This window comes from Anser brachyrhynchus (assembly GCF_964034855.1).
Source record: "Anser brachyrhynchus genome assembly, chromosome: Z".
NCBI lineage: Eukaryota > Metazoa > Chordata > Aves > Anseriformes > Anatidae > Anser > Anser brachyrhynchus.
The window spans coordinates 30,322,162-30,340,958 of record NC_137697.1 but is presented as its reverse complement, the minus strand read 5'-3'; the positions used below and the strand labels follow the sequence as shown (position 1 = coordinate 30,340,958).

Below are 18,797 nucleotides of genomic sequence, written 5' to 3'. Positions count from 1 at the left end.
CATAAAGGGAGTTCCCTCTAGAGATATTTTAGATTTGGGCTTCTTTTTCTCCATAAACAAAGTGATAAAACACTTGTTGGTGAGAACAGCATGTAACTGATAGCACTGAAGAAAAATCTAATTGGGTGTACATAGGGTGAGTTGAAAATTCTAAAAATAATTTTAACAATCTGTTTTTTCTTCAAAACCAGTTCCAAAAAGAAACGAAAGCTCAACATGTCCATTCTTTACCACTCTATTCAAAAGAAGAAAGATAATCATTCTAGATGAATGATGACAGACATACAGTTTAAATTCACGCAAAGCATGTGGCACACATTTATACTGAGAGCATGTTTTCCAAGATCAGCAAAGCCAGATCAAACTGCTTACTAAATTTGATCTATACTACACAGAAACAAGAACACAGCACTACAAGATACTGAAGTATGTGTGTTATAAACAGATCTGTGAAATAAAGATTTTATCTTCAGGATGAAATTTGGTATGTGCATTTTCCATCTAGATATAAAATACTATTTTTTAAAAGAACTGTACATTGAATACATGTAAAGTTGTTTTAGGTAAATACCAAATAACCATCCACAGAAAAAGAATACAAAGCTAGGCCAGAATCCGTTCATCCATCAGCTAAAATATACTTCTCCATTGTCTCATTTTTCATAAAGCATAGGTCATACAAAGCATACATGCCTACTGTCTTTTTTTAGCTCTCTCTTCTATATCAAATCATTCAATCTGCCCAAATGCAGAAGTTAAAACTTGAGTTTTCAGTTGGTGAGTGAGAAATAATAGGCTTATAAAAGCATGTGAAAAAAAAATGCAAACACACCCTCACTGGTTAGGAAGACAGAAGAGTATTTAAAAATGGAAGAGAAGAACTCTGAACAGTTAAATACTTGCCTTCTCATTGTTTGCTTTTGCACTTGGTGTATAAAACATTTAACAAAATGCATCATGACTATGTATGAATCATGACTCTTCTGGAGTCCAAAATGCTTATTTAAATGGCTGATCAGGAAATGAAACTAAGAGGGAGTAAAAGAATCCTACTGCCAAGGAAGAGAAATAACAGCTACTGTGCATACCCTTCTATCACAATGTACAGAAACTACAGATCTGATTGGAAAACTGACTGCTTTACCAAGTTCTACATAGGTACACTTGTTCTGTGGTGTTTTTTGTTTGTTTGTTTTTCTTTTTTATCTAGGATTTTGTGTGTGTGTGTGCTCTTGTGTTTTGTTGTTGTTGTTGTTGTTGTTGTTTTGTCTTGTGTGTTGTTTCTTTTAAAGATTATCAGTGACAATCAACAGAGAACTGACAATGTCTGGGCTGCACGAGCAGACAGTGAGGCAGGTCAAAAACTGAATGGCTGGGCTCAGCGAGTGGTGATCACTGGAATGAACTGGAGGCCAGGAATTAACAGTGTACCCCAGCAATCATTCTCAAGTCTGGTCACATTTAACTTCTTCAATAATGATCTGGATGATAGGGCAGAGTGCACCTTCAGCGAGTGTGTAGATGACAAAAGACTGGGAGGAGTAGCTGATATGCCAGAGGTTCATACTGTCATCCAGAGGGACCTCAACATGCTGGAGAAATGGACTGACAGAAACATGAAGTTGAACGTGGAGAAGTGCAAATTTCTGGTGAGGAACAACCCCAGCCACTAGCGTATGCTGGGGGGCCCCCCAGCTGGAAAGCAGCTTGGCTGAAAAGGACCTAGGGGTCCTGGTGGACACCAAGCTGAACATGCATCAGAACCATGCCCTTGTGACACAGAAGGCTGCACCACATGCGGCATCACATTGAAGGAGGTGATCCTTCCCCTCTTCTCAGCACTGATGAGGCCACATCTGGAGCTCTGAACTCCCTGGTGCAACAGAGATGCAGCTACTGGACAGAGTCCAGTGAAGGGCCACAATGACCAAGAAAGGACTGGAGTTTCCCTCCTATGTGGAAATACTGAGAGAGTTGGGACTGTTCAGCTTGGAGAAGAGAAGCTTTTAATGCTACCAAGTGGTAAGAGCAGAAGTAGTAGTATCTTGCAAAAATTTCCCAAGAGCTCAGGGTAAATAGCTGCTCAGGATAACAGGCAGAAAAAACGTTGGAAGCCTACAAAAGTTTCTAGCCAAGAGAAGGTCCAATTATTAGTGAGCAGCATCAGATCAATATGCTGGCCTTTAAGAGAAAGTTTAAACTAGTCTAATTTGGTTATGTTCAGTTATCAATTCAGAAGTTATCAGCATTCAGCTGATCAGTTATCAGTTATCAGCATTCAGAAGGCATGCATTACTGACTTAAACAAAATCTTTTTAAGTGGCCTTCTTCCAATGATTTATTTTGCTTTTTATATTCAAGTAAAACTGACATTCACTATTGTTACTAGTATAACACACTGCTCTTCATGAATATCTTCTTTTCTTTATTAGTATATCTTACTGTTCTTTATCAGATAAGAAGACATCTTTAGAAATAACTGTATATGTTTTTTCACCCTAAACGCAAACATTATTATGTAGTTATTACTTTAGGAAAATAACATCAGTTTCAAGAACAAAAATGAGAACTATATTTATACGTTTATATTTCAATGGCCACAAGCATTGCAAGTTCCATTATTCCCTTGGTTTCTACCCATACAAGAGCACCATGGGGAAATTTTGGTCGCAAATAGACAGTCTGTTAAGATGCCTAGTGGGGCTCCCTGATAAAGTGGACGTTCACTCTGCTTTTGATCATTCTTGTAAATTCAATGCTGTCAGCAATTGCAATCTTCAGGATAGCCTATGGGTGCCCCTCAAAAGACAGTCTACAGATAACCTAGAGAAATCTTGGATCTTTTGAAGGTCCAAACACAAACCATACAAATGTAGCAACAGTTAATTGTAAATACACATATTTAATGTCAGCTGTATTCTCAGTGTGCATATCTGCAATGGAAATTAAAGTACGCTAATTCAAGCTACACAGTTGAATTTCCACAGTTTGTTTTAAATTCTTTGTTATCAAGAACAAATCAAAACAAAATATTTTGGATGAAAAATATTAGGGAAAGAAGTTCTGTGGCAAAGAAAAAAAAAATCATAGCTGAGACTTCTCATCAATACATGAAAGAGAACAACTAAGGCATACATTTAGAAATATAACAACAAACAAGATGGATTTAGACTTCTCAACTGGAAACCAAACTCTGCAATATCAACATACTGTATCTGGATTCACAGTGTGTTTCAGAGTGTCTGCAGTAGTATCTTAAAACAGTTTGAAATGAACTCCATGTGGCTGTTGTGCTCTTGCAAAACAGAACTAACCTGAGGCTGACCACCCATGACATCCTTTCAATAACAAATGTTTTCACATGGCCTTTAAACTCCTCTAGAAAAATAAACATGAGTGTATTCAAAAAGACATTTGAATGAGATGTATCTGCTTTGCAGAAGAAGCAGCAATTTATTTTTATTTTTTTTAACCTCTTTGCTGCTGGACCTTCAGTCTTAAAACAGCAATCTTTTCACAATCTGGCATTCTGAGAAATGACATACATGACGACTCTTCTCTGAAGTATGTGGTGTAGCACAGAAGCAATTAAACATACCTTACAGATCACAGTTTATCTAACAAAGTACTAAATGGCTTGTCTTTGAAAGTGCCTCATGTAATGAGATAACAGAAGGTAAGGGGGCTACTAAGCAAAACATTTAACACTAATCAGCAAAATAATTTTAACAGATAACCAACAAAGCAGTGGTGAATTAAGAAATACTTTCAGACACGTTTTCACATTTCTGATACAGTATTGGGTACGATTGTCTGTGATTGCTCTGTGTAAGAAAATCCCATAATATTAGAACACAAATTATACAACTATACAACATAACTAAAGCTTTACCAAATCATTATCATAAAGTAGTCATCTAAAGAAAACTAGATGTAAAATGATTGTGCACGTGGCTCAAAAAACACTTGTAATATACAGTTACTCTACAAGATCTAGAACCTAAATAGTAAAAAATATTTCAATGTAAAAAATAAAATCAGGAGAGTCACTCAACTCATAAGAAAATGTATATATTTTCATCTTGCAAGAGAATTTTCTTAGATAAATTATCAGAAATTGTAGGCACATTCTGAAAGTGAATGTCCTTACCTATATACATCTAGACAGTCCATTTGTTATCTGAAGCACCGCTCAGACATCCAAGCAAGTATCTTGCTTGTACTTTGCATCTCGCTAGTACTAGCAAGCAAAAACATCAGTGTTAAGATGTGTTTGTAGTCCCAAAGCCTAAGTAAAACATGTTAGCTAGGTACATCACTGCATTTGAGCAGAAATATAAGTTGAAAAAACATCTCAAATGATGGACGCCCTTGTGAATACCAAGATGCACTGGACCATTCAGACATAACCCATTTCAATCAAAGATAATAATGAAACCCTACTTCTAAACAGCATTTTGGAAAATGCTAATAAGCATAACAAATTTATGCACGTGACAATCTAGAAATTTTTATTGTCTTGTGAGCTAAGTGAATTATGTTAGTATTAGCAGAAACTGCAGAGAAGAACCACACCAACATAACAAAACATAATCAAAGACAATTTTAGAAAAGCTTAGGCTTAATCATTCTGAGATTTCAGTGGATTAAAAAAGGAAGGAAGGAAGGAAGGAAGGAAGGAAGGAAGGAAGGAAGGAAGGAAGGAAGGAAGGAAGGAAGGAAGGAAGGAAGGAAGGAAGGAAGGAAGGAAGGAAGGAAGGAAGGAAGGAAGGAAGGAAGGACGGAAGGACGGAAGGACGGAAGGACGGAAGTTAAATGACTATAAATTTTTGAATTCATATGCTTGGTGGTACAACTATAATATCATTCATTCCTTGTTCATCTCTGACGTGCTACCTCTTCTCCTGCCACCGATTTCCTTGCACTTTTTTTGTGTGTTTTTTTTTTTTTTTTTGACATTTCAGAAACCTGGATCACTACAAATGATGGAGGTGGGTTTCTTTGTTGTTAAAAAAGGACAGATGTTTCTTCATTGCCCTTAGAAAAAGTGAATTCCTCTGCTACCTTAAAAGCTAACCCTTTGCAGTTGCAGGCTAGACAGCCCTGCAGCAGCAGCAACAGCTTTTCCGTGCTCTGGTAGTGTCATGCTGTCAAATTAGTTACTTACATGCCACAGAAAAGACAATTCTATTTTTTGCCATTGTTACATTTTTTACTCTGACAGAGCCCCTGCCTTATAGTTCTTACAGTGCAAAACTATAAAAAAGGTGGTAGATACTTGATACTACAAAAGAGGACTTCTCATAATTTTCTCATGTTCCTGTACAGAAGTCAGGTACCAAACTTTACAGGTGCAACTGTCATACTGCTAACACCACTTTCTGCTATATACAAGCATCTGCAATACTGTTGCTTAATTGTGCTACATATTATCTAACTGTGCACCTTTATAAGCAGTGTACAATATAAGGTATACATGATCCTTACCCTTTATTATGGTTTACAAGTGCTACTGTATGGTACGGTACATACACAGAAATACTTAGTTGGGTATAGAACCACAGAATAACCTAGCATTGCCAAGTCTACCACTCGACCAGGTCTCTAAGCTCCACATCTACACATTTCTTGAAAACCTCCAGGGATGGTGGCTCAACCACTTCCCTGTGCAGCCTGTTCCAGTATCAGACAACCCCTTCAGCGAAGAAACTTTTCTTCATCATATCTTTGATGACAGAACATACTCCATTGACTTGAGCTTCACTGTAGGTAAACTGATTTCCAACCATCTGCCTCTGATTATGTCCTATTGGTCTTAATAAATCTTCTGTTATCAGTGACATTTCTAAATCCAGGAACAGAGTATTGCAAGTTCTCAAAAATATTTTTCCATTGCATCTGCACCACTGCATTTGTTTGGAATATTTTTAAATCACAACAGCTACTTAAGATAATTCAGGAGCCGGGAGAAACAACATTAATGAAAAGATCATCAGTGACAAAGGAATATTACCTACAATTTAAATAATCACAATTTCATTCCCGTCATTCATTTAAAAAGGCATACACAGTGTGAAGCCAGTAGGAACGTGGACACAGGCTAAAAAGGCACCAGGGACACAGTAAGTCACACAGCACTCTGTTTCAGAACTAAATTGAAGAAACAAGTGTTATGAGATACTAGGGCTACCTACCACAGTCTTCACTTCAGACATTGGTTCAAAAGGGAGAACCCTAAAAAGCTTGATAATAGTTTCAAGAAATCTCCTAAACAGAACGTAATGTTCGATTCTGAGAAAGAAATTACACTCATTGTCCCCGCTGAGTTACTTAACTTTTCCTCCTGGAAGAGGCTGCTGTACAACTCCACCCAACAGTGGTATGTTAGGGTGGGCCATCACATCAGGCACTTATGGACAACACCAAGCACACCAATTTACACTGGCTAAAGTTTTGATATTGCTTCAGCAAAAGGTTTCCTTTCTCTTTAACTAAAAGGATTGGTCAAATCCATTTTTTTTTTTTAAACATGGAACATTAAAGTGGGCTTAGGCAGATTTATCAGTTTATACAGCTTACATTCAAAGACTGTGTTCCCTTTCAGTAGAAGAGTTCTAACCACACTGCCCACATACGTAATTCAGGTAGATGTGTTTCTGCAGACAGTCCCAAATGCTGTTTAGTGAATGTATGCATATTTAATTTTAATATCATGCCACCCACATCCTACTGCATGAAGCATCTGCAGGGGAAAAACACACGTACATGATTCTATTTATCCCTTTTACTCTTTAAACCTCAATAAAACAAGAATGAATTTACATTATTACATAACACATAATTATATATATATAATATTGCTTATATATATATATACACACACACACACGATATATCATTTCATACTAAAAAGATCTGTTTTTTTGTTTTTTTGGTTTTTTTTTTTATGCAGGTCACCACTGTCCCTCCTTCATTAAAAACTGGAGAAGGGTCTTCTCAGCAGAAAGAACAAATAGAGTAAAACAATATTTAACAAATACAAAAGGCAACTTTAAATCATTCAATTTAAAAAGCTTCAAAGATTATCACAGCCCAATATTCAATAAGTACTATAAAGGTATATTGATTAGGTGTCTCCCTTCCCTCTGGATATGCTTTGTGGCATACCAAGTGCCAACAGAGAACAAACTCTAAATGAGGAATACATTTTTCTGAGCATGGTGCCCACAGATCCTGAAGCCAACATGATACTCACTGACAGCAATAAATCACTGCAACTATTAAATTGAATCGCTATTTGCATTTTTCACAGTAATAAATGTGGCTTATTATCAAATACATTGGATATCATAAAAAACAGTAACTTTATTGAACTTTTTTCCCTTTTTTCAAAAGAACACATTTTTTCATTCTCTCAGCTAAGAAGTGTTCTTGTACAACAGCTAACTTGGAAAAATCTTGGGACTTACCTTAGAATTGAGAAGCTTAAATTAGTCATTTTTAAATCACTTAATTACTTATAGTCTACAGACAAAAAAAAAAAAAAGGGTAGGTTTACTTCAGCTGAAAACTTTTTAAAACTATTTTACTAAGACAGTAATAAGATTCAAGCAGCAAGCTTGAAGACCTTCAATAGGTTTCCCATAATACATACTGTAAGCTTCTTTGAATTAGTTATCCTTCTACACTCTTGAAGAGCTTCCACACTTATCCTGATAAAAAGATATCATAGGTATAGGTACTGGAAGCCGACAGTGGTAGAAAATATGAGGGGATAAAAAAAAACACCAGCAACTTGCCCTTGAAAATCAACTAATACCTAATAAACATACAACCCAATTAAATTCAAAATCCAGCTTACAAGGAAGTTAGACATAACTGCTTTCACTGTGTGTAGCTAAGAAACGGGGGAAAATACAAAGGAATGCATCTCTTAGTTTAGTCTAAACCTAGATATACCTCGTTATATTCAAATAGGTATTTAAGAGTTAGTTACTTAAGGTTTCACAAGAAGATATAAAAGATCTTTGGACAGTTAACTTCACACAAATAGAAAGAGAGATCATGGGAAAACCTGACTAAGGTGAAAAAATAAAGTGGCCCTAGAGACAGCCTAGTTAAGCAGCAGCAAGAAGCAAATCTTCATATAAAGGGTTTGTGTATCAAGAACCTTTACAGCAGAAAGTCCTACACGTTGATATCTAAATGACCAGCAAAAAATGGGTTTAGAACATTAAAAAAAAAAAAAAAAGCTGTTTCAAAGATCTATTGATTTCCTCTGCACATCTCAAGGTAACAAAGTTACTTTGTAGTTGAGCCAATAAAATAACAGATCTCCCAGGAACTGGATTTTAACATGAAGCTTTTCTGTATTCTTGAATGAAAACTGAAAGATAGTTGAAGGTCTTGAAATAACAGGAATATGTGGTATGTAAATACATACACTTAATAACCACACACTGTAATTATGCAATAATTCCATTTTTCTTCCGAATTACATGTCAATAAATCTTTTTCACTGCATTATAAATTCCAAGGTCATGGACAGAGGTGTTTATTATTATAATTACAATTCAGCAATAAAACCATTAAGCCTTTAGATCCTGATATTTTTCCATTTATTTTCCCCTTCAGCAAAGGGAGAAATAGTTCCTAGAGACAGAATGCCTGGAAAATATTGGACTATTACTTTTAAAGGATTACAAAAACACTCTGCCTCATTCAATTACTTTCTAAATAAAGAAAAAATAAATAGTTCTTGACAGAATGTCAGATTTTTTGTATTATTTTTTAATAACAATGTACCAAACAGACTTCAAGTACTCCCTGAAATGGGCAACATTACTACACTGTAAAGATATAAATAAACGCATTCTAGATTTCACTGTGTATCAGTCATTAATAAATTTAACCCAAAACCGCAAGGTCTCAGCCATCTGTTCAGAAGTAATTTGCAGACCAAACTATTGTTACTTGCAATTCTTGTTTCCACATCAGTTGCATTATTTCTAGACAAAATTCTACCTGTCTTGGTCACCTGCCTTACTGGAAGGCTGCTTATGTGCATAATTAGCAGAAACAACTGCAGAAATCAGAATGCTGAATTAGACCAGCATGATCAAACTAATTCCATAATTTTCTATAGAAAGAAAAACTTATTTTCCTTCCTGTTGAATGAAAAAAAGAGAGAAAGAGAAAGAGGAAGAGGGAAAGAGAAAAAATAATAAAAAATAAAAAAAAAATAAAAAAAACCTTTTTCTTAGTTGGAAATTAACTCCTAGTCTTAATTGGCTTAAAGATTAACTGAAGTGATCTTATGTAGTTATGACTTATTTCAGAGTTCTTTTTCAGTGCCTAAGTTACATCATAATTGTCATAATGGTGAGAGCATCTACCTCAGTTATCTTCAACTGTTTGACACATTAAAAATAAAATACAACATAAGGGCTTGGTGGTTTTTTTATTAGATAAATAATCTTTATTACCTGATGAGTTTTAGCATAATGTCTAACTGGAAATTCTTTTCACTGTTCTGTTATTGTAAAATAGATGTCATTTTGGAGATTTTTTTCTTTAAGGGTAATATAGAATTTGCCAAACAGCTGCTTAATATTCTTAATGTTAACCAATAAACATTTTCTAGTAGAACAATATAAAAAATAACAAAATGCTCACTTGATATGAAGTATTCCAACTGCAACGCAAAGTCTTAAAATTTCAGTGAATTATTACTGGCATATTGAACTCACAAAACTGGACAAGAAGAGGAACTGCTGAAGAATGAAACAGTAAAAAAAAAAATGCAATGCCAGTATCATTTTAAAATAGGATCTTCTAAGTGAACTATGTTTGACTGATGCAAAAATTTTTATTGTACTGAACTTCATGTTCAGTAATACACATACTAGCACATAACTGCAAACTTTGTTATTTCTCCTGTTCTGCTGATTAACTACATATCTTCCAGAAAGCCTGACTCAGAAAAGCTAAGGCAGACCAGAGGTTCAACAACTTAGTTGCTGGATTGTTTCATTGATGACACTAGAGCAAGCATGATACTTTTCTAACCACCATGTACTGACCTCAGTCCCTCCAGACAACTTGTGCTGATACTGATGAATGTTCTAGGCACACAACAAAGGAAATACACAGACCTAACAATCTGACTGTAAAGATAGCTCAGTGAGGAAATGCAGAGGATCAATATTTTTAATGAGGTGATGCCCAAAGTGGAAAAAGAACAGGGCAATCCTTGGATCCTGAATGTTAGAGGCTTACCAGAGAAGCAAAGGAAGGTCAGCTGTACAATAGAACATACAGACCCGCTTTCAAAATGCTAAACAGAGTACAGTTATTTCTCTCTAAGAAAAGATTCGATTCACAAATTCGTGATTTTTTTTTTTTTTAAAAGCAATCAGAAAGACAGTAAGATGTTAACATGGACAAACATCATGAAAAGATATATCGGAAACGTAGATTGAGAAATAGAATGCAGTCTTCAAGACCATTGGCATCTTTTTCTTGACTGTCAAGTGAAGCTCTCAGGTTCACTCCACAACAGGATGCTCTCTATTTGACTAATCTGTTGTGTAAGGACAGTGTCTGCTAGGAGGAAGCCTGGGAAGACTGTGCCTTCCCACATTCCTAAGTTGTGCAATGCAGTACAATTTTTAAACAAGAAATCACAAAGGCCCACCTTCAGGGAAGGACTTTAGTAGACCTAACTCTTTGAAGACTGTCTACATAAGTAGTTATCAGTAGTGGAAGTTATGTAACAGAGCAGGAGAATGAGCATGCTCACGTATTTTACAAATACTGTTAACGCAAATTGAAATACATGACAAAGCTGTTTAACCTGTAATTTATTATAATAAAACATATGACCTCTTTTGACTAAGAATAGGGCAGATAGCAATGCTAATCCGTTCTTAGCTACTTTATAAATCATTTAGATGTTCAGAACAGATTATGGAAACTAAAAAAAAAATAATAATAATTAATGAATTATGAATCTTAGTTGCTAACCTGTTCAGAAGGGAGCTTGCTTTCCTTTAACATACTAAATTTGATTAATACTAAGTTTCCAGTAAGTTGGACACTAACAGTAACAAGCCACATTGCTTTCTTTAAAGAACAGCCTTAATTTCATTTAACTGAGCATGGCACAGAAATGCACGTTCTTGCCAAAGTGACAAACAAGTTCCTGGGAATCAAAAGTACAGCTCAGTACAGACAAATCCTAACACCCTTTCAAATTCAGTTGCCAGAGAGTTTAATACAAATCCCCCAAATATTACTCTTTTTACACTGACTGCAGTCTTCACTGTTCTATTTGAAAAGAAAGAAAATAACTTTGAGTACAGAGCTGCACTTTACATCTGCAGGGAGAAAACAAGAAAAGCCAAAGCTCAACCTGAGTTGACACTGGACAGTGCGGTGTCAGGCAATGAAAAAGGCTTCTTCAAGTCTTTCAATGTCAACAGCAAGAGAAGGTCAAAACATTGGACTGATAACTTGAAGCATATGATCACCTAACAAGTAAGGAGGAGGAAAAAGCAGAGGCATTTAATGCCTTTTTCACCCCAGCATTTAACAGCAACAACAGATCTTGGGCTGCCCTGACCTTGGAGTTGGAGGACCGTGACTGGGAGAGCAGTGACTTTCTATCTGTGGTCACTGACACTGTAAGGGAACAGTTGTATCAGCTCAATGTTCGTAAGTCCATAGTGCCTGACGGGATTCACCCCTGGGCACTGAAGGCATTAGCGGATGTTATAGCAGGAATCCTCTCAACCATTTACCTGCTGACTGCAAGCTAGCCAGTGTTATACCCTACACCTACAGGAAGGGCATGAGAGAAGATGCAGGAAACTACAGACCTCTTGGTCTAACCTCAGTCCCTGGAAAAGTTATGGAGAACATTATCAGGTATGGTCAACATGGGTTCATTAACAGGAAGTCCTGCCTTACTAATATGATTTCCTTCTATGATAAGGTCACATGCTGGTGGATGAAGGGAAGGCAGTGGACTTCCAACAGTAGAGTTCAAAGGGTTGTAATGAGTGGGGCTGTATCAGGCTGGCAGATGGGCACTAGTGGTGTTCCTCAGGGCTCAGTTCTAGGGCTGGTTCTGTTCAGTGTTTGTATCAATGATTTGGATACAGGGTTGGAGTGCACCCTTAGCAAGTTTGCTGATGCTATTTAACTGGGAGCTGCTGTTGGCTCACAGAAAAGACAAGAGGCCTTGCAGAGGCATCAAGATATGTATTGGAGCATTGAGCAATCATCAAAGACATGAAATTCAACAAGGGTAAATGCCAGGTACCCCACCTGGTACGGAGTAATGCTGTTCACAGGCACAGTTTTGGAGACCAGTGGCTGGAGAGCAGCCCTGCAGAAAGGGACCTGGGGGTGCTGGTCAACAGCAGGTTTAACATGAGTCAGCTGTGTGCCCTGGCAGCCAGGAGGGCAAACTGCATTTTGGGGTGCATTAACACAGCATAGCACATGGAGGTGATTTAGCATTGATGTGGCCTCACCTTGACTATTGTGTCCAGGTCTGTGCAGGGAGGTGCCGCTCTCTGCTCCTGGTCACCGATGGCAGGGCACGTGGGCACGGCACGGAGCTGCGCCAGGGGAGGGCCAGGCTGGGCATTAGGGAACATTTCTGTGCCGTGAGGGTGGTCAGGCACTGGGACAGGCTTCCTAGACATGCGGTTGGTGCCCCGTGCCTCTCGGTGTTCACGAGGCGTTTGGACAATGCCCTCAGTAACATGCTTTAGCTTTCAGAGAGCCCTGAGGAGGTCAGGAAGTTGGACTCCATGGTCTTTGAGGGTTCCTTCCAACTGAACTTCTCTATTCTATTCCTCACATATGTTAAGCCTTTCTGTAAGTGGGAATGTGGCAATCATTTACAGAAACAGCCAACTATAAAACTGATTTTCAAAGCATGAGCAATGGTATTAATAAAAGAAATTGTATAGATAGTTGGAATTATTCTTGTCTATAAATATTTGAAGAGAAAACGCAGAAAACCGCAGCAAATTATGTATCACTTTCACCTAAAATCCACACCAAGAACAGAGCCTGCTCAGGAAAAACATCCACTTGAACAAATCTAGAAATCCCTCTCTCCATCAGAATCTAATTTATCTGGATTAATCTCTTCAGCATTCTACACCTTCTGAACACAGAATATGTATATAATGATTTAAATGAAATAGCTAGTGAAAGCAAACACTCCAAATCTTCCCATCAGAAAATGCTTTTCTGTGGTGGTATCAAAGCACTTGAACAAGACTACTTTCTCACACTATCATAAATCAACAGTAGCTTCACTAAATTCAACAGAGTAAATGAAACAAAAATTTAGTCAGGGTACAATCTTCTTCTGAAATATGTATTTCAGATTATTTTCAGGCAGATCAGTAGCAAGTTACATGATTTAGCATATATTGCAGTTGAAACCTGAAATGCACAGAATTATTCATTAACAATTTACAGGACACGCTCCATAAATTACAACTCAAAAATATATTGTTTTTGTTACATGTACTAACATCCCTAAAAGGAAGTAAATCTAAATATACACAGTGCCTGCCAATAGGAAGAAAAAGCATTTTAGTGGAATTAAGACATGCTTGTATAAGGAGTAAAAATTATGTCTGCTTTAGATGCCTCTTTGGCATTTGTGTAAAAAGTCTCTTCAAAGAAAAGAGAATTGGAGCTAGTAATTTACCTCATCTAATAAAAAAAAATAAAAAATAAAGTGGTATAAGAGAGTTGCTTAGTTCCAGCTGACCTTGAAATGTAATTGGCTACCTCTGATGTCTCTATGGTATATGCCATTAAGAAGATAAAAATATACGGGATTAAAATCTGAACCGATAAAGCTGAGAAATTAAGTATTACTCCTTTAATAAGGCTACCTTATGAAAGTACATGAATACCAAAATATCTCCTTACTGATTTCTATTGAAGTGTGGATAAGTTTCAAAATAAGTTATCAAAAGTACAAGTGTCAAATATTTTATTTTTCCCCTTCTTACCACTATATAAATTACAAATGAAGACTTCACGGCTAGTTTTTTTTTTTTACTCCAGGATTCTCTGCTCTACAAGAAATCATTTGTACACTACTATATTACCCAGATTTTTGTACGTGCTTAATCCAGACTGAAATATTATTTCATATCTTAAAATGAAAGCATACTTTTCTATTTTTTATTCAGTGCAGCACCACCTTTTTCTATACTTCATACTATTAAACAGTTTAAATTGTAAAACACCCAGTTTTACAAGGTCAGTTTTATAAGCACCAATTACTAGAGATGAGATTATTTCTCTGTACTGTAAAATAAGAGCTACAAAAAAATAATTTTAGGTCACAAAAAAGGATGAGCCAAGACAAGAGACGTGCCACTTAAAACAGAGGCAGAGACCATTCATGCCTATCCTGAACACAGCTACGAAGAGAGAGGGATTGTGGTAAACTGTGGCGCAAAAAAGCTTAAAGACATTTTCATAAATTAGGAAAAAAAAAAAAAAAAAAGAACATGTAGCATGTACAGCTCTGTCCTGGTTTCAGTTGGCATAGACTTAATTTTCTTCATAGAAGCTCATATGGTGCTATATTTTGGATTTGTGACCAAAACAGTGTTGACATCACTACTGTTTTATCTGTTGCTGAGCACTGCTTCCACAAAGACTCCTGCTTCTCACGCTGCCCTACCACTGAGGAGGATGGTGTTTCACAAGAAGCTGGGAGGGGACACAGCCAGGACAGCTGACCCCAACTAACCAAAGGAATACCCTGTACAATACGAAGTGTACAGCAATAAAAGCTGGGGGGAAAGGAGGAGGGAGGGAACATTTAGAGTTGTGAAATTTGTAAAGTAACCGTAACATATGACAGAGCTCTGCTTTCCTAGAAATGGCTCAGCATCTGCTTGCCAATAGGAAATTGTGAATGAATTCCTTATTTTGCTTTACATGTGTGCACTGTTTGTTTTTTGTTTGTTTCTTTTTAACTAAACTGTCTTTATCTCAGCCCATGAGTTGTCTCGCTTTTACTGTTCCATTTCTCTTCCCTTTTCTGCAGGGGAGTGAGCCAGTGGCTGTGTGAGGCTCAACTGACTACTGGGGTTAAACCACAAAAAGCTCAAAGTAAAAAGAACTGGTTTTACCCCTTGGTAAGTAGTTTGTGTTAGACTGTCACTTGACTTTAGGAGGTATTTATTTAGCACAGGTTTGGAACTGTTTTTTGGGTTAACACTAAAGACTGTAGAAAAACAACGATAAAATTAAATGGAGATGATTTAGGAAGTGTGCATTATAAAATCAATATGAATGATAAGAAGTCAAGAAACACTAGATCTTGAATCTAGGTTGTCATACTACTACAACAGATTTTGTTTCCTTCTTTTATACAGTTACAGGCTTTTACAACCATAGTGCAATTTTACGCTAACTAGGGTAGCTAACATCAGGAAAGAATTAAGAGACAATCAATCAACTTTCTAATACCTAAACAGAAGTTAGTAACTAACTAGCTTTAATTGCTGCAGTTACCATGGGGCAAGTATGGTAAGTTCATTTAGTTAGTTCAAATTCATCCATAGAAAAAATTGAGAATTACAGGGTAATACATTTAGAAAAACAAACCAGGGTAACTGTAAGTGGTCAAAGTTGCAGCTTTAAGGCTTATTTTGTCCACTTTTGTAGCCTTTATCCTATCACAACAGCTAGATTGTTACATTGTACTGTATCTTTACAAGCTCCAGTAAGTTATAATCAAGCATTAAGTCAAGTTGTTCCAGTAGCCAACAACTGCTAGGGGTTGCAGAAATAGTGTGCATTTCTGGAAAAGCACTGTCTAAAAAATAAAACATCTATCTTTTAATTAATAAAGCCCAGAAGATGTTAAATCTTATTCAGTAACCAATAATCCATGTAACAGATTTGTTTAAAACTCGTTACGCATTGGAATGGGCTGCCCAGGGAAGTGGTTGAGTCACCATCCCTGGAGGTCTTTAAAAGATGTTTAGATGTAGAGCTTAGTGATATGGTTTAGTGGAGGACTTGTTAGTGTTAGGTCAGAGGTTGGACTCGGTGATCTTGGAGGTCTCTTCCAACCTAAATGATTCTGTGATTCTGTGATATATTTTAAATGCTTACAATTGACTTTGCCTCATCTCCTCCAAACAAATTCAAAGGAAGGATTTGCATATCAAGCCTAATATGGCGGAGTACCATACAGCAATGTATAAAGAGCAGAACCTAATGAAGATTTCATATAGCACCTGTGTTTTATTCCTTCCCTTCTTTATGATCCTAATATTCATTTTAAAAATTTTAATCAAGTTATTTCCCAAACAAGCCTAATGGCTTATACATACTTCAGTTGTATCTGAAACAAACAAAAGAAAGCAATAGTATTAACAAGTAAACTGACTTAGATGAATTTAATAGACTTTTACACTGAAATGAAACACCACCAGCTAGGGGTTTGGGAGGGGGGAAAAACATAAAAAATAAATGTTAAACTGCAAGTATCATTGCCTTTCCCTTTTAATGCGATAAGGCATTTTGGTAAATAATACTGCTGATGAAAACACTCCTTAATAACTTTAACAATATCCTTCAGCTTTCTCCACTGTGTACCACTGCAGACTGTAACTCTTTGCTGCAAGTTATCCTCCTTGACATCCACATTCATTGTTGTATTTTCCAAAATCTTTTTTTGACATTTAGGTTCTCTTTCTGCCTCTTGACCTTTCTTATCACTTCCTTCCTAAATCTTCCTCAGAATCGTAACTGCTTCTATTTTTCTAAATACTAGTGAGGCATTCTCTTCTGCTCAACTATCGTTTCATAGAAGAATACTGGGAGGTGGATAGTAGTAGTGGTGAAGAAGAGGAAGAAGCAGCAAAACTTGCTTTAAATTAAAAATAAGCAAAAGCTGCAGAGCTAAAGTCACCATGCATTACTGGCCTGTCAACACAATGTTTCTTCTGTTCCATGTTAGATATGCACCTTTTTTCAAAGCTCTTAGTCCCTTTCTCCTCCTTGATTTGTTATCAAAAATTCTGATAAGTTCTTTTCCCTCATTACTCATTATGTCAGGAGAAAAATTAAATTCTGATGAAAAAAAAGAACCTTTCTCTACTGTCATCTACCACATTCCAAACTGGCAAATGCATTCTTTGTACTAAGATTATGTTCAGGAAACAACTAATCAAGGTTTTAAAATATTATAAGGATCTTTACCCCCCCAAAATAAAAAACGTATTCTTGTATTTCTTCCTTCATTTTTTCTTCAGCCTTTTAACACCTCATGACAGCTAAAACTGCCGTCTCTTAAGTACCATGTAAACTTGAAATACTTCAGAGATTACTGTTGTACACTCTCCACTCCCAAAAACAGAAAAGGGAAATTATATTTGAAGTTCCATCGTTAAAGTCTTTTCTGAGTACTATAAAACTCCAATGGTATACATTCATCTACTCCTAACATTTTATTTGCACAAAACACAAAAGATTTGGTTTATTCACCAAAAGAAAAATTTCTGGTGCCTGTTTCATAAGAATAATCATCTTACCTTTACAGTTTCACTTAAGACTTGGTTTTTATCTGCTTCTTCACTGGAGTGCAATTCTAGTTTATTATTTAATTCCTGTAGCTGCTGTGCCTGTTCATTCAAAAGCACTTGTGCCTGATGCTCCCGATGTAATGCATTATTTAATTCTTCACATGCACTTTCAAACCTCTCGTGAGTGATCAATTTCTGATAAGGGAAATAAATTGTGTTTGATTGTGTAACCATTTTCATTTGTTTACAAGGTTGACTTCCAGAGTTCTACTTGCTAGCATATAAAATTCTAAAACAAAAGCATGCTTGAGATGAATACTTAGATTTTTGAACATGAAGACAGATCACTAAATACTAAATGGTACACAACTTTATTCACTGTATTTTTTCTAAAAAATGTTCAGGGTACTGTAAACACTAAGCATTAATTATTCTATCCAAATTAATATACCCAGATTGTAAAAAATTAATATTAAGAAGGAAATATGCAGATCAATGTCCAACATTTTAGTGTGCATCTTATTAACCCTTGTAAACGCCTGCCTGGATCCTTCTTCCCACACCCAATACAGTCCAGAGAAACAAATAATTCCTCACGGAAAACCATCTACATCTAAATGACAATCTAAATTGTGACAATCTCATCTAACTCTCCCAGAACTGTAAGGAGATAAAACCCAGTAAGAACGAAACTGAAGATGATTAGATAGCCTTGTTCATCTAAGTTGAAAATAATAATAATAATAATAATAACAACATTTTAAACCTACGAACAGAAAGGAGAATGGATGTGAAATCATCTATTAAATAGTCTTGTTGGAAGTGTTTCGATTGGGTCACACTGACAGGTCTACCAGCTGTGCCTCAGGATCAACTTTGGGCACTGTTACAGATAAGAGTTCCTACCCATTTACTTTCTCATATTGCTCAAACATGAGTTCAATTTTTAATGTAACCTACAGAAGATAAGCATAGGAAGAAACATGTCCAGTCAATCTCCAGTATGCAAAAGCAAGACAGGTTTCTTCCCTCCAATACCGGCGGAAGGCACAGATGCATGAGGATGAGGGGGAACATACCAGCAACTGACAAAATGGAGTACTGGGGACAGAGAACTCATGTTGCAGGGCAGTAAGGACCTGAGAAGGATAAATCCCTCACACAGCTGGTTTTAAGTTGTTAAGGAACCTTTTTCTTGTTTCTTCT

At 36.4% G+C, this 18,797-nt stretch overlaps 1 protein-coding gene across 6 annotated transcripts in view; it reads right to left on the bottom strand.

Moving 5' to 3' along the window:
* The window catches only part of CCDC171 (coiled-coil domain containing 171), a 171,735-nt gene that overhangs the window by 69,685 nt on the left and 83,253 nt on the right, over positions 1-18,797 (bottom strand). For all 6 annotated transcript variants that reach the window (XM_080573871.1, XM_080573875.1, XM_080573873.1 and 3 more), the window contains exon 20: positions 17,601-17,786. In XM_080573871.1, coding sequence (XP_080429997.1) covers positions 17,601-17,786 — 186 coding nt within the window. The remainder of the gene's footprint in view (positions 1-17,600; positions 17,787-18,797) is intronic.